The 20,847-nt window shown below is 49.5% G+C and overlaps 4 protein-coding genes and 1 long non-coding RNA gene across 16 annotated transcripts; 3 read left to right on the top strand and 2 right to left on the bottom strand.

Moving 5' to 3' along the window:
• The first annotated feature begins 39 nt into the window (after nucleotides 1–39).
• On the top strand, nucleotides 40–3,667 carry LOC102395880 (magnesium-dependent phosphatase 1). 4 transcript variants are annotated; one of them, XM_025296162.3, is made up of 7 exons: nucleotides 42–203; nucleotides 324–384; nucleotides 458–568; nucleotides 895–1,002; nucleotides 1,100–1,185; nucleotides 1,359–1,503; nucleotides 3,530–3,667. In XM_025296162.3, exons 1-6 carry the CDS (start codon nucleotides 167–169, stop codon nucleotides 1,448–1,450), a joined length of 495 nt encoding a protein of 164 aa, XP_025151947.2. In that variant the 5' UTR covers nucleotides 42–166; the 3' UTR covers nucleotides 1,451–1,503; nucleotides 3,530–3,667. The 4 variants fall into 4 exon arrangements, with proteins under 4 accessions (XP_025151948.2, XP_025151947.2, XP_044781274.2 ...); XM_044925339.2 differs by having other exon boundaries at nucleotides 1,100–1,195; XM_025296163.3 differs by lacking the exon at nucleotides 458–568 and having other exon boundaries at nucleotides 40–203.
• Nucleotides 1,906–6,614, top strand: CHMP4A (charged multivesicular body protein 4A). Of its 3 annotated transcripts, XR_006542955.2 has the most exons (7): nucleotides 1,906–1,975; nucleotides 3,530–3,679; nucleotides 3,768–3,945; nucleotides 4,513–4,627; nucleotides 4,787–4,925; nucleotides 5,347–5,494; nucleotides 6,255–6,614. XR_006542955.2 is itself a non-coding variant. In XM_044925338.2 (6 exons), the coding sequence occupies exons 1-6, from the start codon at nucleotides 1,918–1,920 to the stop codon at nucleotides 5,403–5,405; spliced, it is 699 nt and encodes a 232-aa protein (XP_044781273.1). In that variant the 5' UTR covers nucleotides 1,906–1,917; the 3' UTR covers nucleotides 5,406–5,658. The 3 variants fall into 3 exon arrangements, 2 of the variants coding, with proteins under 2 accessions (XP_044781273.1, XP_006043345.2); XM_044925338.2 differs by lacking the exon at nucleotides 6,255–6,614 and having other exon boundaries at nucleotides 5,347–5,658; XM_006043283.4 differs by lacking the exon at nucleotides 6,255–6,614 and having other exon boundaries at nucleotides 1,952–2,082; nucleotides 5,347–5,658.
• TSSK4 (testis specific serine kinase 4) lies at nucleotides 6,556–11,522 on the bottom strand. 4 transcript variants are annotated; one of them, XM_025296159.3, is made up of 4 exons: nucleotides 10,385–11,522; nucleotides 8,038–8,252; nucleotides 7,264–7,645; nucleotides 6,556–6,845 (listed from the first exon to the last, which is right to left on the bottom strand). In XM_025296159.3, exons 1-4 carry the CDS (start codon nucleotides 10,406–10,408, stop codon nucleotides 6,663–6,665), a joined length of 804 nt encoding a protein of 267 aa, XP_025151944.1. In that variant the 5' UTR covers nucleotides 10,409–11,522; the 3' UTR covers nucleotides 6,556–6,662. The 4 variants fall into 4 exon arrangements, with proteins under 4 accessions (XP_025151944.1, XP_025151942.1, XP_006043347.1 ...); XM_025296157.3 differs by lacking the exon at nucleotides 10,385–11,522 and adding an exon at nucleotides 8,574–9,586; XM_006043285.4 differs by lacking the exon at nucleotides 10,385–11,522 and adding an exon at nucleotides 8,574–9,586 and having other exon boundaries at nucleotides 7,264–7,627.
• Nucleotides 11,523–14,850: 3,328 nt separating this feature from the next.
• TM9SF1 (transmembrane 9 superfamily member 1) lies at nucleotides 14,851–20,805 on the top strand. 4 transcript variants are annotated; one of them, XM_044925335.2, is made up of 6 exons: nucleotides 14,851–15,668; nucleotides 16,203–16,567; nucleotides 17,305–17,926; nucleotides 18,203–18,388; nucleotides 19,292–19,565; nucleotides 20,136–20,805. In XM_044925335.2, the coding sequence occupies exons 2-6, from the start codon at nucleotides 16,220–16,222 to the stop codon at nucleotides 20,527–20,529; spliced, it is 1,824 nt and encodes a 607-aa protein (XP_044781270.1). In that variant the 5' UTR covers nucleotides 14,851–15,668; nucleotides 16,203–16,219; the 3' UTR covers nucleotides 20,530–20,805. The 4 variants fall into 4 exon arrangements, with proteins under 4 accessions (XP_044781270.1, XP_025151923.1, XP_006043348.1 ...); XM_025296138.3 differs by having other exon boundaries at nucleotides 16,188–16,567; XM_006043286.4 differs by lacking the exon at nucleotides 14,851–15,668 and adding an exon at nucleotides 15,738–15,900.
• Nucleotides 17,682–20,142, bottom strand: LOC123328173. The gene is made up of 2 exons (XR_006542956.2): nucleotides 19,929–20,142; nucleotides 17,682–18,467 (listed from the first exon to the last, which is right to left on the bottom strand). It is a non-coding gene; the product is annotated as an uncharacterized LOC123328173 (long non-coding RNA).
• Nucleotides 20,806–20,847: the final 42 nt, after the last annotated feature.

Genomic DNA, 20,847 nt, shown 5'->3' with positions numbered 1-20,847 from the left:
CCTTCCCCTCCTCCACCACCAGAGGGCGCCCTTGGGCGGTCTTGGGACCGACCTTCCCAGCTCGGCTTGGCGACGCTCTAGTCGCCGTTTCTCTGAGGCCCGCCGGCGGCCACTGAGCTGTGAGAGCAAGGCCTGCCTCCGTGCGCACAGCCTGCGGGCACGGGTCATGGCGCAACTCCCCAAACTCGCAGTCTTCGATCTAGGTGAGGGACAGGGTTGGGGAAAGTTTCGTAAGGCACAGTATTTCTCCAAAGCCCAGTAGCTGCTCTCGAGGCCCTGCGCCCTCGGCAGGCTGAGACACCCCCATCTTCTCCCTCTCGCAGACTACACGCTCTGGCCGTTCTGGGTGGACACGCACGTAGACCCCCCTTTCCACAAGAGCAGGTGAGGCAGGGCTGGGGAGGCCTGGGGCCAGGCGGGGCTCCGCGGGAGCTGAGCGCACTCTGGCCCTCTCCAGTGATGAAACTGTACGAGATAGGCGGGGCCAGAGCATCCAACTGTACCCTGAGGTGCCTGAGGTCCTGGAACGATTGCGGGGCCTGGGAGTACCCATCGCGGCCGCTTCACGGTAAGAAGAGGGACTGAGTCGGTCTCATGTTGAGAGATGTGTGCATGAGGAGACTTCCGTGTAACCCTTTGGCTGCAAAAATTTAGGCCGCGCAAATTTGCAGGTATTTGTACATTTTCGAATTGTACCCTCTGCTATGCATTTTGTAACTTTATAAACATTGGCTCAGAGGTACCCGTATCAGGCAAGAAGGATATGGAATTGAAGCTGGACGGAAGATGCTTGCCCATCCCGGACAAACAAGAAGTTGATTTCCCCCTGGTTACACATAACTTCACTTGCAGCCTTGGCCCTCCATTCTCCCCATCTACTACACCTTTTTACAGGACAGGTGAGGTTGAAGGAGCCAACCAGCTGCTGGAGCTCTTTGACCTTGTCAGATACTTTGTTCATCGGGAAATCTATCCAGGCAGCAAAGTCACGCACTTTGAGAGGTACGAAGTGATAAGTGGTGAAGCAGGGAGAGAGAAGACCAGGGAGACTGGAGGGGCTAAGAAGCCAGCGTGGTCACTCCCAGCGTGTCTTGCACAGGTTGCAGCGGAAGACTGGAGTTCCTTTCTCTCAGATGATCTTCTTTGATGATGAGAAGAGGAACATCGTAGATGTCAGCAAACTGGGTACTAAGTGGTGAGGCTAGCCATTTGGGGAATGAGGAGGAAGGCTTCCTAAGAGGGAAAGGGTTGGTAGGTATGTACAGGATAGTTTGCATGCAGGTGATGCCCCAAAAAAGGCGAGAGTCCTAACTGGGAGCCCTCAAGGCCTGATGAAATGTGGCTTCTTTTCTTTCTAGGTGTTACCTGCATTCATGTCCAGCATGGAATGAGCCTTCAAACCCTAACTCAAGGATTAGATGCATTCACAAAGGCCCAAGCTGGACTCTGAGGTCCAGTCATTTGAGGCACAGAACTGAAAGGAAATCAGGAGGGCATTTTCAGGTGCATTTGTAAATTATTAAAGTGTATTTGTGTGCGGCAGAAGAGATCTTACCCTGTGTGGGTTGTTTCTGTTTTGACCTGGGGTGGGCCATCCGGAGGTGCAAAGACCAGAATGTGAGGCACTGGATCCGCCTTATGAACCTGTGGCAAACCGACTGTGATCTCCTTGTGCGCTCCCCATTCCCACTCCTCTCCCGAGCTCTGTCAAGGGCGTAAAAAAACTCTTGCACTGGCCCCAAGTAGTAGGGTGCATTACCCTGCACATTTCCTTCCAGGAAACAAAGAGTTTGCGGGTTGGAGTGGGGCGGCCTTTTTATACAGCGGGAAACGAAGCGGCCGCTTTGAGAGGAGCGCGTGGGTTTGGGGCTGGTGTGTTGGCTCACGTGATAGCAGTGGTCTCACTGGCGCCTGTTGATGATGTCGCCGCGGTGCCCTAAGGAGGGATTGGCCGAGGCCGGTCTCGAAGTGATGCGTATGGCACCTTCTTGGGAGCAAGGCGGAAGCGCACGGGATACCGTGGGGCGGAGGCGGGAGAGGCGAGGGTCGCGATGAGTGGGCTTGGCCGGCTGTTCGGGAGGGGTGAGCCCGGGCGAGACTGGTCCCCGGGAGGTGCTGGCCGCAGGGGGCTGGAGGCGGGGAGAGCAGGAGACGCTGTCTGGAAAACCCCTATAGCCCGGCCTTCTCCCGAGCCAGCACCGCCGCCTTGTCAGCGTGCGCGGTTCCAGCTGCCTTCCTGGGAGGGAAGAGCCTGAGGCCCTGGAGGGGCGCGAGTGGAGGGCGTGGCTCCTGTGCTGGCTCCCACTGTTGAGGCTGTGGGGACGAGTTTCTTGGCATCCAGTCCTTTCCAAAACACTGGTGCTTCCTTCAGGCTGGGCCAGAGGCAATCTGAGGTGACCCAAGAAAGCTAGCCGTCTTGAGCTCCTCTGAGGTGGGGGATACAGGCAAATCTGGCATTTACAGTGTGGTGTGGCAACTCCGTCATGGAAATTTTCCCGAAAGCCAGGGGTACACAGAAGAATCAGGGTGCCAGGTGGTGATCCGGAGTCTAGAAGTATGCCAAGTGGGGGTTGGGGGTGGTGGTGGGAGGGTGGTTGAGGTTCTTTAGGAAAAGGTAACTGTGCAAAACAGAGGCAGGGAGAAGTGTGGTATATTTAGGGAAAAGAAGTTCTGACCTCTGAGTATGGGTGGGTGAGTGTGTGTGTGTGTGTATGTGTGAAGGACCCTGTGTATCTTGTTAAAAAACCTTTTTTGGATTTTATTCTGTAGGCAGTGGAGAGTATGGAAGGATCTTAAGCAGGCTCAGGCCTTCAGCTTTTTTATTTTTAAAAAAATAAGTTTGTTAGAAGTGCAGAAGATAAAGGGAAAAATTGAGATCAGACTTTTTTTCTTTAGCCTCTATGCTCTGTTCAATTTGATGCTGTGAAGTCAGGACCTTGAGTATCTTCTAGGATAACAAGTGGAACAGTGATTATAAAACGTGATTGAACTCTGGTGGTTAACAAGATAATGAGGTTATGCATGTGTGGGTGCCGGCGGCACATGGGAAGTCTTTGTACCTTCCACTTGCTCAGTTTGCTGTAAATCCAAAACTGTTCTAAAAAAAAAAATAAAAGATTGGAAATGACTTGAAATGTAGCTAGGAATAGCAAAAGGATACTGGCTTTGGAATTCATACTGTCACATTTCAGTTCCCTTGCAGTCTCTTACTACAGTCGTTGTGATTTTAGATCAAAATGTTAACCTCTTTGTGCCTGTTTTCACATTTGTAAACTGGAGTTAGTACATTCATTATAGAAAGTCATTTGGGGATTAACAACAACACTATTAAGTGCCTGGCACATACCATGTACTCCATGCTGCTAAGTCGCTTCAGTCGTGTCCGACTCTATGAGACCCCATAGACGGCAGCCCACCAGGCTCCCCCGTCCCTGGGATTCTCCAGGCAAGAACACTGGAGTGGGTTGCCATTTAATCCTTGGCTAATATTTTTCTTTCACACAATGTGGGCTGCTCCATTGGATTCCAGGAAAGAAGGAGAAGGGGCCAACTCCTGAAGAGGCAATACAGAAACTGAAGGAGACGGAGAAGATATTGATCAAGAAACAGGAATTTCTGGAGCAGAAGATTGAACAGGAGCTACAAACTGCGAAGAAGCATGGGACCAAGAACAAGAGAGGTAATGGGGGAGGGAAAGGTGCCACCAGGGAGGGCCCGGGGGAAGCAAGGGCTTCTGGCTCTGATGTTCAGGGTGTGGGCTGGATCAGCTGCCCTACAGGCTTTGCGGAGGAAGAAAAGGTTGGAACAGCAGCTGGCACAAACCGACGGGACATTATCCACCCTGGAATTTCAGCGTGAGGCCATTGAGAATGCCACCACCAATGCAGAAGTGCTTCGTACCATGGAGCTTGCTGCCCAAGGCTTGAAGAAGGCCTACCAGGACATGTGGGTATGGGGGGAGGGGAGGAGGGGAGGAGGGGACCCAGGCACTGGGGAGAGTAGCTTGGTTTTGTGCTGTGACTCTTAAAACCTCTCCAGATGTGAATTTAGAGTAGAGACGCCTGTGACGGCTAGACCTCTGTCAGCCTTCTTGCTTACTACAAGATGATCTCTGCTGGCTGGGACATTCTAGGGAGGAAATATGATTTCCTGGGTTTTTTTTTTTTCTTTTTGGCTGTGCTGAGCAACTATGGGATCTTAGTTCCCCAACCAGGGATTAAACCTGGGCCCCCAGCAGTGGAAGTGCGGAGTCTTAACCACTGAACCACAGGGAAGTCCCAATTTTTCTCATTTTTTAAGACCCTTCAGAGAGAGCAACCAGTCTTCCCCATTGTGGCTTCATGTCATTTCTCAGCCCATGTTTGCCTCTTTATACTTTTCCAGGGGTCTCTTTTACCTGGTAGCCCTGGATTTGTCAGTCTGAAGCCACAGGCAGGAGGGATGTCATTCATGTGAGATTAAAAAGTGAAGGGGATTGTCACCTGATTTCTGGGCTGTGTATCTTGTTCTCAGGGACATTGACAAGGTGGATGAACTGATGGCTGACATCACAGAACAACAGGAGGTGGCCCAGCAGATCTCAGATGCCATTTCTCGGCCTGTGGGCTTTGGAGATGATGTGGATGAGGTGATTGGGCGAGAGGGGTCAGGGAATGTTGAATGCACGGGACCAGCCAGAAGGAATGCCCAAGAGAATTGTGGGGCAGGTTTGGGGGGAACTCCAAAAGTATGTTTTTGGAAATAGAATTTTCCTTTGTTCTGAGTGGCCTTGTCCTCCCGTATCCAGGATGAACTGTTGGAGGAGCTAGAGGAGCTGGAGCAGGAGGAATTGGCCCGAGAGTTGTTACACGTGGGTGACGAGGAAGAGGAGGAGCCCCCGGTCGCACTGCCCAGTGTACCCTCTACACGTCTGCCTGCAGAGCCAGGTGCCCAGGGCTCTTCTGTCATCTCAAGGACTTGAGAGGGTGGGATAGACAGGGGGGAAATTACTCCTCATCCATCCTGCCTCGAAGGATCCAGGCAGAGAGGGTTGCTGCTACAGTTGCATAGGTTGTTAACTGCATAAGGGTATCTGGCCGAAGGGAATGGGGACTGAGATCCAGCCTGTGCTTCACCCCACAAACCATGTATCCTGGTTTAGGGATGCAAGTGCTGGGAGAAATGAGCACCTTCTGATTTGCACAAAGGTGCTATGGGAATTAGCAGCAGCCCAGCAAGCAAGACCATAACCTTAGGTTCTTTGCTGGGAGAGAGCATTCAGCAGGTTCCTAGTGTTACAGAAGGGGATGGTTGGAAGTTGCTGAGACCTTAACACTTGTCTTTCTCTGGGTGTCCTTGTCTCCAAAGCTCCCAAAGCGGATGAAGATGAAGCGGAACTAAAGCAGCTGGCTGAGTGGGTGTCCTGATGAGTCTGGGGTTGTCGGCCTGACGCTGCCTTTGTTGCTCTCTTTTCCTTAAGTGCCAAATGCTGAGCTAAAGGAACATGACCTTGCTGGTAGGTCCTGCTGCGGGTGGTGGTGTGACCCTGCCTGAGAAAAGGGTCTGTGGCCCTCCCTTCCCTGGCTCAACTATGAAGAAGGATTGGTACGGGAAGAGCCCCTGGGCTCCCATGGATAGCATTACAGTGCCCTCATCCCCAATAAAACTGGGCGGACGGAACCCTAGTGCTTATGCTGCCTTGTCTACCACTGAAACTCATCTCCTGGTTCTCGGAGCTTTGTTTCAAGAAATGAGTGACAATGAGAGTGAGAAAGGGGAGCTGTAGTGTAGAACAAATGGAGCTTCCAGTATCTTAACCTGGTGTGTTCCAGGCAGATATTGTTCCATCTCTCAAGCTGGTTTGTCCTAGGGATGCCTAGCGCTGAGGGTAAGGAAACTGCCATCTAGTATTATCCCAGAATCATGTGGGGCCGCCCCTAAGTCTTCCCTCATCCCTTTTTACCCAATTGTGCCATACAAAGAGAGCCGCATGATTTACTACCCATATTCCTTTTACTAAGCCCGTTCACAGATAGGAAAGGAGAAATACACGGATAACGCGGCAAATAGGTTTGCTTTCTCCAGAACGCATAGTGAATAGGCTTGGTTTGAAACTGTTACTTCCACGTGTAGGAACAATAATGAGGGACCCTAACTACTGGGACTGTTTCAGTGGTGGTTAAGGTGGCATTTGGAGGAGGAAGGAGCCAAAATATTGCCCACCTCCTGATACTGGTTTCTAAAAGAATGAACAATGCTGTCCCTTTGGACTATAGACAAACAGAGCAACCAGGGTACAGCAAGTTCTGCCCCACTACTTGAACATTTGGAGTGCATGGAGACACACAGCAGCGAGCATGTCCTCAGCCAGAACAGTGAAGCGTCTCCGAAGCAGGTGTTCCTCCCATCTCGCCCAGCCCACCTTCAGAACCACAGAAGAGCTACATTGTAAATTACAACCTAGACTTAACTGGTGTCAAGATGACCGGTTACAGGCTCTGGGCAGAAATCCACCTCTCACCCTCAGCACTGTTCCCTGCTAAGGGTCCCCTGAGGAAAGAATGTGACTCCAGCTAATGAAACTAAAACAGAATTAGATTTATTTATTTTTGGTATAAAAGATTTTTATCCCCAGACCCTCCTGCTTTGCTCCTCTTTCAACCCCCCTCCCCTCTCTGCCACTTTCAGGTACTGATTTCCAAGGACTGGTGACGATTAGTGGTGCTGGGGGGCTGGCACATGGCCTCGAGTAGCCTGATCTCATGGGTGGGTTGCTCAGGCTGGAACTTCAGCACCCAGGGATCCTTGATGATGTCCAGGATGGTGGCACGCTTGGGGGCTTGGTGTAGCATCTGGAGGATCAGGTTCTAGGGCAGGGGAGAGAGAGGTCTTGGCTGAGCTGGCCCCCTACTGTGCCACACAGGCAATGAGCAGCTGGACCTAAGGAAGAAGCAGGATAGCCCATCACACCACTCTGGTGAAAGGGAGTATGGCCCTGACTTTACCCTTAAAAGCCTCCTGTCTGCTCAGAAAGCCAATATCTTGAGGGGAATCCTTGCAGAATCCCCTTCTGGCCTAGAGATAGAGACTAAAACCTGCTTATCACTCATCCCAGGTGCAAGCCCAGGGGTTGGCCCTTTAAGCCCTCCCTGCCATTCTAGGGCAGAGAGTGGGCATGAGATGGCCCTGGTGGCGGGGAGCCTTCCCCTGGATCGGGAGGTCTAGGTTGGGTGTTCCCTCCCTACGGGGCACCCAAGGCTTCAGCCCTCCTAGGGGAGCCAGCACCTTGCACTCCTGGGAGATGGCATAGTTAGGTGGAAAAGTGACCTCCTTCTGAGTCTCTTTCAGCAGCTTCTTGAGATTGGTGTCATCAAAGGGTAGACGGGCGACCACCAGAGTGTAGAGGATGACGCCCATGCTCCAGGTGTCAGACAGGAAGGGGTTGTAGGGCAAGCCTAGCAAGATCTCTGGGCAGGCATAAGCAAAGCTGCCACAGTAGGTCTGGCTGAGGTGGCTGAAGCAGTTCATTTGGCGGTAGGAAGGGCTATTCCGCACAGACTGGTTGGAAGGCACCATCTTGGCGAAGCCAAAGTCCGATATCTTCACGTTCTCCCGCTTGTCCAGCAGCAGGTTCTCCAACTTTAAGTCCCTACCAGCAGCAGAAAGGCTGGGGGTCAGGAGAGGGCTTAGTATTAGACTGGCAGCTGAAGGGCCAGGGGTCAGAGGCTAGAGATGAGGAAAGGCAAAGGGAGAGAGATGCCATTATGAGGACACAGGGCAGAGAGGAAGGAAAGCCAGGAAGTTGTGAGCAGAACCCAAAGGGGAGAGGATGGCAGCTAAGGACTACTGAGAGCTTAACATCACTTTTCATAAAGTGCTGTGCTCACAGGGGGCACTTAATACATGTTCTTGAGCAGACGATTAAAGTGGATGGATGGGCCTAGATACTCAGGAGGGAGATCAAGGAGGGGAGGGTGAGGGAAAGAGAGCAGAAAGTAGGAGCTGTGCATAAAACCCCCTGGAGCCCAAAGGCCCCAGTCTGAGTGGCAGCGCCCTCACCGGTGCACGATGCCCTTGCTGTGCAGGTAGGCGATGCCCAGGGTCAGCTGGGAGAACCACTTTCCAGCAAGGGGCTCAGAGCAGGCCCCGTAGCGCTGGATCCACTCAAGAACGTCACCACCCTGAGCCAGCTCCAGAATGATGTAGACCCGGGATGTGGTCTCGATGGCCTGATAGAAGTTGATGAGATACTTGTGCCGCAGGACCTTCATCACCTGGCTCCAGAAGAGGGACCCATCAAACCCAGGCAGGGAGCTGTGCTCCAGCCCTCCTCCTCTCCCACTGCTGCTTTTTTAGAACTCTGCAACAGAATCAAACCCCAGAGGGCTGGTGGCCTGTGGACAAACCCTGTTTTGTACTTTTACTTTTGGAGGGTCTGAAGGTGAGGTGGAAAGAAACTTAAATTTTCCTAGCTGCCTAGTGAGTCATTCAGTCGTGATTTAGTGGTTTCTGGCTCCACCCCCTCCTAACCGTACCCCTTTTGAGAACCATTAAGTATCTTGGTATCAGTTCCCTCTTCTAGACCCCTTTCCAACCTGTATCTCACGGGGCAGGAACTTGTTAAGATAGTCCTCAGAGGCCTTCTTCTTCGAGATGATCTTGACAGCCACCATGACCTTCTGCTTTGTGTAGTAAGCCTCATACACTGTCCCATAGGAGCCATTGCCAATGACTTTGCCCACTTCGTAACCATACTCCTCCATGACAGAGCGGTAGGCCGAGGTGGGTGATGCTTCCACGTCTCCCTTCCCCATGGTGTTGGGCTTGCTGAGTGCAGAGAGCTTTGCTACTTAAAAGCCTCCTGTCTGCCTAGAAAGCCAACACCTTAAGCTGCTGTAGGCTAGGGTACCAAAGTGAAGTTAAAGTCTCCAAAAGCTTGCCTATGCAATCTGGGATGCTGGGCTCAGCTCTCTGCTAGGAACTTGGAGGGGGAAGAAGGGAGAAGCAGTTCTTTTGTCTACACTGGCTGTTGTTACTTCTTCTCTTCTTGGTTACGGAACTCCCCAAGGTCCCATGTTCTGCACACATCATAATTCACCTTCTATCTACCACTGGCCACAAGGCTTGAGAGGAAATGCAGTTTCATTGCTGGAAATTATCCCTTTGTAATCTGGTGAGACTCATTCCATGGATCTGGTCCTTTCAACCAATCATGTTTATTGAGTACCTGCTATGTGCCAGGCAGTGTGTGGCATCCCGGAAGAAAATTACCAGTAAGACCAATAGAGACCCTATGCTACTAGTGTTTATAATCCAGCATGAGAAACACCTGAGTGTGAGAATATTACAGAGAATGGTAAGGTATTGTAGAAGCATGTTCTAAAATATTCTTTTTGTGGAGGTGGCTTTTTTTTTTTTTTAACAGATTGAGCTGGACTCGCTTGAGTAGTTCATCTGGTGACATCATCTCAGCTAGGCTGGTTTGTTTCTGCATAAGTGAAGTGAAGTGAAAGTTGCTCAGTCGTGCCCTACTCTTTGCGATCCCATGGACTATACAGTCCATGGAAATCTCCAGGCCAGGATACTGGAGTGGGTAGCTTTTCCCTTCTCCAGGGGATCTTCCCAACCCAAACCCAGGTCTCCCACATTGCAGGCGGATTCTTTACCAGCTGAGCCACAAGGGAAGCCCAAGAATACTGGAGTGGGTAGCCTATGCCTTCTCCAGGGATCTCCCCCACCCAGGAATTGAACCGGGGTCTCCTGCATTGCAGGCGGATTCTTTACCAACGAGCTGCATATCATGTCATTATTCAGTAGACTAGCTCAAGTTGCCTTACATAGTTTGCACTGAATTCCAAGTGGGAAAAAAAAAAAAAAAATCGGAAGCTGCATGACCAATTGAGACCTAGGGTCCAAAATCAAAAAACATCACTTCTGTACCTTTATATGAATAAAGACAGGTACAAGGATCACTCGGATGTATGGGGTGGGGCTGGAGATGCCTCTTAACCTTGAAATGCACACTTATCTTGCCTTCCATGACCCTGGACTCATTTTCCTTACATCCAGCCAGCCATTCCCCAGGATTCACTGGAGCCTGTCCCACCATCCATCCCTGTAACAGAACTTTATTTCTGTTATTTCTCCCTCTGTTCCTAATAGAAATAAGTTTCTGTTACAAGCCTTATTTCCTCTGACCTTTACATCCTTCCTAAGGATCTCATCAAGACCCTTCATTTCTTCACTGATGACTCGAGCAAGCCTTCTGCTCCTCTCCCCTTGGTGTGTTCACCGTGAAATCCAGGAATAAATCTGATTTTGTTCCCACAACAGTTCAGTGCCTCCCCATTCTCCCTAGGATCAACTCGAAATTCTTTTATGTGACTTCAGATTTGACCCAACTTACCTCTCCAATTTTCTGTTGTAACATACATGCAATGCTCCAGCCAAACAACTGCTTTTCCTTCGTTGTTCCCTCTGTTCTGGCAGACTGTGACTCTCTTCAGGGCTTAGCTGATGTACTATTTTAAGGAAGCCTTTGACTGCTCAGGTCCAAATCAAATGTCCCTCCCTCCTGAGTGCTCCCACAGCTCTAATACTTCCTCTAATGTAGTGTCTGTTATTTTTCCTGCTTGCATCTCCTGCTAGGCTGTAAGGAAGGTCAACTGATGAGAGAAGGGGTATGAAGTCAAAGATCTGAGAAGAAAGGCTTGTGGAGAATGGGAGGGAGCTGACTGGGAAAATGAACACTGGGCAGCACTGACGGTCCCACTGAGACTGGAAAACCCAGCTTATGGACACAATCTTAACACAGTGTAAGATTCTTTTAGCATCCTGGATATTGGTGCTTGAACATTAACAGACAAACTGACCCAAGATTAAGATTTCACTTGGCAGCTGCAGTGAAAGGATAATCAAGAACTCAGGCAAGAAGGTGGCTAAAGACCCAAGCTGCGTGGGTTAGGAAGACAAGCGAGAAAAAGGCCAAAGGGCAGGGGGAGGGGTTGCAGGTCTCTGTGAAATGAAACGAGTCTGGTGGGAAAGACGGAGGAAGAGAGGTTATCTGGATTTAAGATGGTGGGGGGGGTGGGGATGGCACACAAGGAATAACAAGGGAAGAATCAAATTTCTTTTATCTTCCATCCTCCAAAACAAAACTTTCAACAGATTTTGCCATAGGCTACTGGTAAATTCTCATTTATTGACAATCCTGCTGGCAGGGTTGCTGAAAGTCCTGTTGGAGTCAGATCTACATCCTCAGTCTATCAAAACGAGCAGCTGTCCAGGACACACCATGGTAAGAAGGCTCACCCAGCCCCGCCTGTCTTCTGCTCCCCTGGATAGGCAGCTTGGTGGCACCTCTGTTCTCATCATGTATAGCAGGTAAATCAGTTCATGCACGGAATGTGTATTAAGCTGCCTCAGTCGCTCAGTCGTGTCCGACTCTTTGCGACCCCATGACTGCAGCACTCCAGGCTTCCCTGTCCATCACCAACTCCCAGAGCTTGCTCAAACTCATGTGCACTGAGTCAGTGATGCCATCCAACCATCTCATCCTCTGTCAGCCCCTTCTCCTCCTGCCTTCAATCTTTTCCAGCATCAGGGTCTTCTCTAATGAGTCAGCTCTTCACATCGGGTGGCCAAAGTATTGGAGCTTCAGCTTCAACATCAGTCCTTCCAAAGAATATTCAGGACTGATTTCCTTTAGGATTCACTGGTTTGATCTCCTTGCAGTCCAAGGGACTCTAAAGAGTCTTCTCCAACACCACAGTTCAAAAGAATCTATTCTTCGGTGCTCAGCTTTCTTTATAGTCTAACTCTCACATCCATACATGACTACTGGAAAACCATAGCTTTGACTAGATGGACCTTTGTTGGCAAAGTAATGTCTCTGCTTTTTAATAGGCTATCTAGGTTTGTCATAGCTTTTCTTCCAAGGAGCAAGCATCTTTTAATTTCATGGCTGCAGTCACCATCTGTAGTGATTTGGGAGCCCAAGATAATAAAGTCTGTCACTGTTTCCATTAAGCTGCCTACTGTATACAAAAACACTGCTAGGTTGTGCTTGCTAAGGATTTATCCTTTGCTAAGGATACCAAAATGGATAAATTATAATCCCCCTGTGAGGAGTTAGCAATTAGCAAGGGAGACCGACACATAAGAAGTTAACAAAATAGTACAGTGAGATAAAGTTCTATAAACAAAGTCCGAAAGGAGACGCAAGGGAAGGCTTTATAGAGAAGGTGGCATTTGTACTGTTCAGAAGAAAGATAGGCAGGGAATGGTGGATTGAACAGTATAGGCAGAAGGAACTATATGAAGCTTGCAGGCCTGACAAAATATGACATTCAAGATTTCAATTTAAATACAGGATAGGGTTCCAGAGGGGAATGTACCTGGAGAAGTAATTTAGATCCACATCTGAGAGGCCTAATATGCCAAGTTTTTTTTTTTTTGCTCTGTCCTATGTACTCATGGTTAAATTTTGGTATGCATCAAAATCAGAGCTTGTTAAAAAATACTGATGCCCAGTAATGTCCTCCCCAAGATCCTGATTTGGGAGGGGACCCAGGTATCTCTGTTTATAATAAGTTTCTAGCTGAACCTGATGCATACTGAGATTTAAGAACCGTTGTTGCAAACTAGTGAATTTAGTTTTTTTTTTGGTCGCACTTCGAGGCATGTGGGATCCTAGTTCCCCAACCACATTCCAGGCATTGGAAGCAAGGAGTCTCAACCACTGGACTGCCAGAGAAGTCCCAAACTAGTGAATTTAACAAAAATAAGCAGACTCACAGATAAAAAAACAAACTAGTGGTTACCAGTGAGGAGGGAGAGAGGGACAATATAGGGGTGGGGGAATGGGAGATACAAATTACTGCGTGTAAGATACGCTCAAGGATGTACAACATGGGGAATACAGACAATATTCTGTAATAACTAAATGGAAATAAACCTTTAAACATCATATTAAACTTTTTTAAAAAAAGAATCATGGGTGCTGGAAATAGGACATCTTTAAGATTAAAAAAAAGAAAAAAAACTTGCAGCAACACTGTGGAAAATAGATACAAGGGGAGAGATGACCAAGGGAGAAGCAAGGTGGCTGTCAACTTAGTTGAGGGGATAGGGCCAGCACCAAGGCAGCATGGAAAGCAATATGGAAGATACTCAAGAGAAAAGCAGAGGAATCCTGGTGGCACTGATCTTATTGTGGGGGGAGGAGGGAGTGACTGTTAACTGTGAAAGAGGCCCAGGTTTAGAGACCAGGGGGTTGTCACATAAAAGATTATTCCAAAGCCACTCTAAGTTATTTTTCTAATCACAAAACTCACTGTCTAAAAATCTCAACCCCTACATCCTGGAACCTCACCTCCTCCTGCAGGGAGGGAGGGAGTAAATGAAGGACTTCTCAAGCCAGAAGTTACTTAACACTTTCCACTTTCTTTATTCCAGTAAAAGGAACCTTAAGTTGTTCCCAAGTGACCAAAGTCACCGACCCTAGGTCTGATCTCCATAGGAACTTCCCTAATGACAGATCCCCTTGACAGAATAAACTTTTCCAGAATAATATGCAATACAAAATTAAAAGATGCTCAAACACATACCAAGAACTTCCAGATGTTCAAGCTGAATTTAGAAAAGGCAGAGGAACCAGAGATCAAATTGCCAACATCTGCTGGATCATAGAAAAAGCAAGAGAATTCCAGAAGAACATCTACTTCTTGCTTCATTGACTACTTAAAGCCTCTGACTGTGGATCACAACAAACTGTGGAAAATTCTTCAAGAGATGGGAATACCAGACTACCTTACCTGCCTCCTAAGAAGCCTGTATGTAGGTCAGAAGCAACAGTTAGAACTGGACATGGAACAACAGCCTGGTTCCAAACTGGGAAAGGAGTACATCAAGGCTGTATATTGTCACCCTGCTTATTTACCTTATATGCAGAGTACTTCATGAGAAATGCTGGGCTGGATGAAACACAAGCTGGAATCAAGATTGCCGGGAGAAATATCAATAACCTCAGATATGCAGATGATACCACCCTTATGGGAGAAAGCGAAGAGGAACTAAAGAGCCTCTTGATGAAGGTGAAAGAAGAGAGTGAAAAAGCTGGCTTAAAACTCAACATTCAGAAAACTAAGATCATGACATCTGGTCCCATCACTTCATGGCAAATAGATAGGGAAACAATGGAACAGTGACAGACTTTATTTTCTTGGGCTCCAAAATCACTGCAGATGGTGACTGCAGCCATGAAATTAAAAGATGCTTGCTCCTTGAAAGAAAAGTTAAGACCAACCTAGACAGCATATTCAAAAGCAGAGACATTAGTTTGCCGACAAAGGCCCATCTAGTCAAAGCTATGGTTTTTCCTGTAGTCATGTATGGATGTGAGAGTTGGACTATAAAGAAAGCTGAGCGCCGAAGAATTGATGCTTTTGAACTGTGGTGTTGGAGAAGACTCTTCAGAGTCCTTTGGGCTGCAAGGAGATCAAGCCAGTCAATCCTGAGGGATATCAATCCTGATACTCATTGGAAGGACTGATGCTGAAGCTGAAGCTCCAATACTTTGGCCACCTTATGAGAAGGGCTAACTCATTAGAAAAGACCTTGATGCTGGGAAAGATTGAAGGCAGGAAGAGAAGGGGCCGACAGAGGATGAGATGGTTGGATGGCATCACTGACTCAATGGACATGAGTTCGAGTAAGCTCCGGTAGACGGTGAAGGACAGGGAAGCCTGGAGTGCTGCAGTCCATGGGTTCGCAAAGAGTCATACACGACTGAGCAACTAAACTACAACAAACACAAACACACAGGTAAATAAAAACAGCGATCAAGGCATGTTAAGATGCTTTACCTGCAATTAATAATAAGCATCAGGCTGCCCAACTCACGGGGTAAAAAACCCGATCTCTTTGCCTGCTTCTGCACCAGACCTGGCCCAGGCCTGCCTATCGTCGGACACAGGACGGTCACTATACAGTCAAGGAGGCCTCCAGTACAGCCTCGGGAAGATACTTTTATTTACGTATTTGGTTTTTGGCGAGAGGCCATTTATGACTGTTGGCAGAGCAGCCGTGAGGTGAGATCCGACTCTAGGGCTGTTGTACGGGCTGTGTCCTCGCCGTCCTAGCACAGCAACGCCCAAAGCCTCATCCTCGTCCTCGGTGGGAACCTTGAACCACCTCTCGGGACTCGGCCTGAGCACTCGGCGGCGAGTCCCGTTGGTTCAGCCGGCAAACGCTTCGGGCATCCACTAGGCGTGGGCTAGCCGCCCCCGGGATCCGGACGGTCACTCTGTGTGCGCGGAGGGCACTGCTCTTAGGCGTCCAATCCCAAACTTCCCGAGGAGAGGGGGCGGACTGTCGGCGACTCTTATCCAGAAAAAGGTGTTTGTGTCCTCTTAGCGAGGTCTCAACCGCAACCCCTCCAGTGGAAACAGGACCGCGTAGCAGCGGCTTCAGCCGGGGGGCGTGGCTCCCTCAAAGCCCCAGGAAAGGAGTTTTCCGCGGGGCTGAGGTCCCTGCGGGCGAAGGCGGAAGGGGTAAGATTGACGTGTCCCGAGCTGCCCTTTCGATTGCCGGGAGGGCCCCGCGCCGGGCGACGCACTAGCGGAGAGTCGCTGGGTCTGCAGAGGTGGGCCGAGGCTCCAGCCGTAGAAAGTTCCTCCGGCAGCACTGAGGTGAGCCGAGCGCGATGTTTTGCGGTGCGGCCGCAGCCGCTGTGATCAGGCACCGCGGCGGCCAGCCCCGTGGAGGTCGGTCGTCAAGTCCTCTCCAGGCCCCCCGCTAGCGCGCCGCTCTGGGGGAGACCCCGGCTGGAGCGTAAGAGCGGCTACGGGGCCGCAGAGGCCTCCTCGGCCAGCCCTTCCCGCGCGGAGAGCACCCCGGGGCTACAGCGGGAAGGTGCCGGAGGTGCGGGGCCGCGTGGCGTTGCCATGGAAATGGGCTGGGGCTCGCGGGGAGGTCCCAGGCAGGAGGGCTGCTGAAGGGGGGGAACCCAGGTTCAGAGGACTACAAGAGCAGAGGCGGAACTTAGTGTTCGGGCTAGAGAGACTTGGTGTGGTGTGGCGGTGGGGTCGGGGGGTGGTGGTCTCCCGAGGGATGGGAGGAAAGGCCAAGGGGAGGAATTGGAGCCATCGGCTTCAGTTCGAAGAACCTGACCTGGGGCGTCATTTGATCCCTGGTTCCCATAACTGCAGGACTCCCTCGAACAGGTTCCGCTGCCTTAAGGATGACAGTCCTAGGGCACCCTCGAAGTTGGAGCTGCCGGTGGTGGCCGCTCCTGCTGCTGCTGCTGCTGCTCACAGGCCGTGAGCCGGGGGTGGAAGGTGTGACACACTACAAGGCCGGCGACCCCGTCATTCTGTATGTCAACAAAGTGGGACCTTACCATAATCCTCAGGAGACTTACCACTACTATCAGCTTCCAGTCTGCTGCCCTGAGAAGATACGCCACAAAAGCCTCAGCCTGGGCGAAGTGCTGGATGGGGACCGAATGGCAGAGTCTCTGTACGAGATCCGCTTTCGGGAGAATGTGGAGAAGAGAGTTCTGTGCCACATGCAGCTCAGTTCCGCACAGGTCAGCCTCTCCACAGTGACTGGGACTCAGCCCACCCTCCCAGGACCTTGAGTTTATGGTTTTCAAAGCACCTTTATGGAAATGATCTGATTTGATTCTAACTACAACTTTATGTGACAGGCAGGACAGTTGGTTGATACAGAAACATCCTTGCTCAGAAGTAACTTTTTTCGAGACTACATAGATGGTGGATTGCAGAGTTGATATGAGAGCCCAGGGCTCCTGACTCGAAGCTTCTCTGTTGATCATAAGGTCCCAACTCCTACGTAGTCATTTTTTTCCATTCCTACCTCTCGGCTATGTTAACTGGCTCCTTTACACTCTGTTTTGCCTGTCATGCTGTTTTCTTCAGCGATTCCTATCTTAGGGCATTTTCCCTTGGTCTACTCTAGGCCTTCCTACACCTTCTCTCTCTTCTTCTAGGCCTTCATCCTGACAAATCATACTTGTTCATTTAGGAGAATGACAACATACTAGGGTCTGCTCCAGTGGCTCTCAGCAGAGGGTTTTTGTCTCTCAAGGGACATTTGGCAATATCTGGAGATATTTTTGATTGTCGGGATTGGGGGCTGCTGCTGACGTTTAGTGAGAAGCCAGGGATGGAGCATCTTACAATGCATAGCCCCCCAACAACAAAGAATCATCTAGCCCAAAATGTCATTAGTGCTGAGGCTGAAATCCTGCTCTAATCCATTGCTTGAGGAGGCCTTGTCTGACTCCTGACTTGCTCTCTGTAGGTGGAACAGCTACGCCAGGCCATTGAGGAACTATATTACTTTGAATTTGTGGTGGACGACTTGCCAATCCGTGGCTTTGTGGGCTACATGGAGGAGAGTGGCTTCCTGCCTCACAGCCACAAGATAGGACTCTGGACCCATTTGGACTTCCACCTAGAATTCCATGGAGATCGAATTATATTTGCCAATGTCTCAGTGCGGGACGTCAAGCCCCACAGTTTAGATGGGCTACGACCTGATGAGTTCCTAGGCCTCACCCACACCTACAGCGTGCGCTGGTCTGAGACATCAGTTGAGCGTCGGAGTGACAGGCGCCGTGGTGATGATGGTGGTTTCTTTCCCCGAACACTGGAAATCCATTGGTTGTCCATCATCAATTCCATGGTGCTTGTGTTTTTACTGGTGGGTTTTGTGGCTGTTATTCTCATGCGTGTGCTTCGAAATGACCTGGCTCGGTACAACTTGGATGAAGAGACAACCTCTGCAGGTTCTGGTGATGACTTTGACCAAAGTGACAATGGCTGGAAAATTATCCATACAGATGTCTTCCGCTTCCCTCCATACCGTGGTCTGCTCTGTGCTGTGCTTGGTGTGGGTGCCCAGTTCCTGGCCCTTGGCACTGGTGAGGTGATAACAATTAATCAGGGATTTCTCTCAAGGGGTAGCACTAAGTAGGTGGTTTGTTCAGAAAAAGATCAGATCTTTTCTGTCCAAGTTGAGGGGCAGACCTAAGGGGTGGGATGGCTCTAGCGAGGATGCATATATTCTGTTGTGGGTTTTCTGCACAACAGAACTGGGGGCTATTGGAAGCCCCGGGTCTGGGAGAAAGGGGGCTGGCTGATCCCTCTGAAGTGGGATAAGTGAGATCTAACACAGGCTTTCCACTACCACCCTGCAGGCATTATTGTCATGGCGCTGTTGGGCATGTTCAATGTGCACCGTCACGGGGCTATTAATTCAGCAGCCATCTTGTTGTATGCCCTGACTTGCTGCATCTCTGGCTACGTGTCCAGCCACTTCTACCGGCAGATTGGAGGCGAGCGCTGGGTGTGGAACATCATTCTCACCACCAGTCTCTTCTCTGGTATGACTGCCTGTTTCCTGGTGGGCCAATTTAGGAACTTAGAACACATTGTGGAACCTGAGATAGAGTCCAAGTAAGGCTTTAAGGGAATGAAAATAGGCAAAAGAAACACTAAAAAAACCATTCAAAAGACAAAAATGCATTTTTTTCCATAGTTAAAAATGATTAAGCCCTTAAAATGTCCTAAGCAGCATGATAAACACTTGACATGCCTTCATCTCATTTAATCCTCATTACTGACTTTATGAAGTTGGTACTATTGTTCCCATTTTACAGATGAGGAACTTGAGCTTAAGGCTGGTTGGGTAACTTGCCTGAGATTATACTTCTAAAAAGCAGGTTTCGTAACTAGGCAATCAAATTCTAGAGCCTGTATTCTCAACCATTCCACTGAAATAACATTTTTTAATTTATCTTTTGATACTCCCTTTTTCCCGAAGCTTTTTAAATTTGGAAGTGGGCTACCCCACTCCAGCCTTTCAAGCCAGCTTGTCCTTTCAAAGACAGTAATTTGCATTCTGAACCTTTTGTGTTTCCAAATTAAGTGTCTGATTTCTGTTCCATCACATTTACATTTGAACCAAAGCTTTCTGAAAACAGGGCCTTAATTCAAAGGAATGTCTCATACTAGGAGTCAGCCAGTGCTATGGCAGGACAAGTCCTTGGAGGCAGGTGGATTTGTCATTTGTAGATCATTATGTAACGGGCTTGCCTTGATCCTTAATGATAATGGGTAGTGGAGGGAGTGTTGGTAAGCCAGGGAACGAAGAACAAGACATGAAAAGGGTGGTCAGCCTGGGAGCAGGATGTTTCACTCCTCACCCCTTTAGGTCAAGTCTGATTGGTGCTCCCAGGGAGGTAGCTCCTAGTGCTGACCCTACCTCTGGGGGCCCATCCCTGCAGTGCCTTTCTTCCTGACGTGGAGTGTGGTGAACTCTGTGCATTGGGCCAATGGGTCAACACAGGCTCTGCCAGCCACTACCATCCTTCTGCTTCTAACGGTTTGGCTGCTGGTGGGCTTTCCCCTCACTGTCATTGGAGGCATCTTCGGGAAGAACAACGCCAGCCCCTTTGATGCACCTTGTCGCACCAAGAACATTGCCCGGGAAATCCCGCCCCAGCCCTGGTACAAGTCTACGCTCGTCCACATGACTGTTGGTGGCTTCCTACCTTTCAGGTATCCTCCCTTTATTCTGTGGCCATCACTCTCAGGATCCTGACCTTAACTTTCCCCTTCCCTACTCACCAGTACCCTAACCCAATGTCAGTGATGGTCCCTGGTTCAGCTGTACCAATAAGAGATCACTAAGTGGTTCTTCCTTTCTCCAAGCAGGAGAATCATTTCAAGTATGAGGGTGTCTTAATTTGAAAAGCTCTCCAGAGACATTGCTCCTTTCACTGTCTTCCTAGTTTCTGACCTTAGTGACACCATGTGGGGCTTAAAACCCATTTGATTACTCATTCAATTTGTTGAGTATCTTTTCATGCCAGGCAAATACAGTGCAAAACAGAACAGACAAAATCTCTGCTCTCAACCTACCAAAGATGTTCTTGAAAGGAGAGCAGCTAATCATAGGTTAAAAACAATCCCCATCAAGCCAGGAACTCCAGGGCAGGAAGTGGCGAGGGCCCACTTTCCACAGTGACCCGGTAACACGGAGGGGTGGTGGCTGGATTTTGGCCTGGCTGCTGTGCTGGCAATGCACACAGTCCTTTAACTGCTGTCTACCGTCTCTTCTCTTCACAGTGCCATCTCTGTGGAGCTGTACTACATCTTTGCCACAGTATGGGGTCGGGAGCAGTACACTTTGTACGGCATCCTCTTCTTCGTCTTCGCCATCCTGTTGAGTGTGGGGGCTTGCATCTCCATCGCACTCACCTACTTCCAGTTGTCTGGAGAGGATTACCGCTGGTGGTGGCGATCTGTGCTGAGTGTTGGCTCCACTGGGCTCTTCATCTTCCTCTACTCAGTTTTTTATTATGCCCGTCGCTCCAACATGTCTGGGACAGTACAGACAGTAGAGTTCTTTGGCTACTCCTTACTCACTGGATACGTCTTCTTCCTCATGCTGGGCACCATCTCCTTTTTTTCTTCCCTAAAGTTCATCCGTTATATCTATGTTAACCTCAAGATGGACTGAGTTTTGGGTGGCAAAACTATTGCTCTTTCCCTTTCTTCATGCTGCCCCCCCCCATTCATTGGTCTCTTACCAACATCTCTTCGATTGAGTGAATGACTTGTGTGGTGGTTTTGTTGCCTTCCCCTTTGCCCTTTGGGTCTCCCTTCACCAGACAGGGCCTGGAAATTATAAATCTCTATTATTATAAGGAGTATATATTTGAATTTTTTAAGTTGCTTTTAGTTTTGGGCCTGATTTTTCTTTTTACAATACCAAAATAAAATTTATTAAGAAAAAGGTTTGGTCTGGCTATAGGAACTCATGCCCTGCCGTTAAGGG

Source organism: Bubalus bubalis, chromosome 11 (assembly GCF_019923935.1).
Source record: "Bubalus bubalis isolate 160015118507 breed Murrah chromosome 11, NDDB_SH_1, whole genome shotgun sequence".
Taxonomy (NCBI): domain Eukaryota; kingdom Metazoa; phylum Chordata; class Mammalia; order Artiodactyla; family Bovidae; genus Bubalus; species Bubalus bubalis.
The sequence above is the reverse complement of the archived record's forward strand: the minus strand, read 5'-3'. Positions and strand labels throughout refer to the sequence as shown.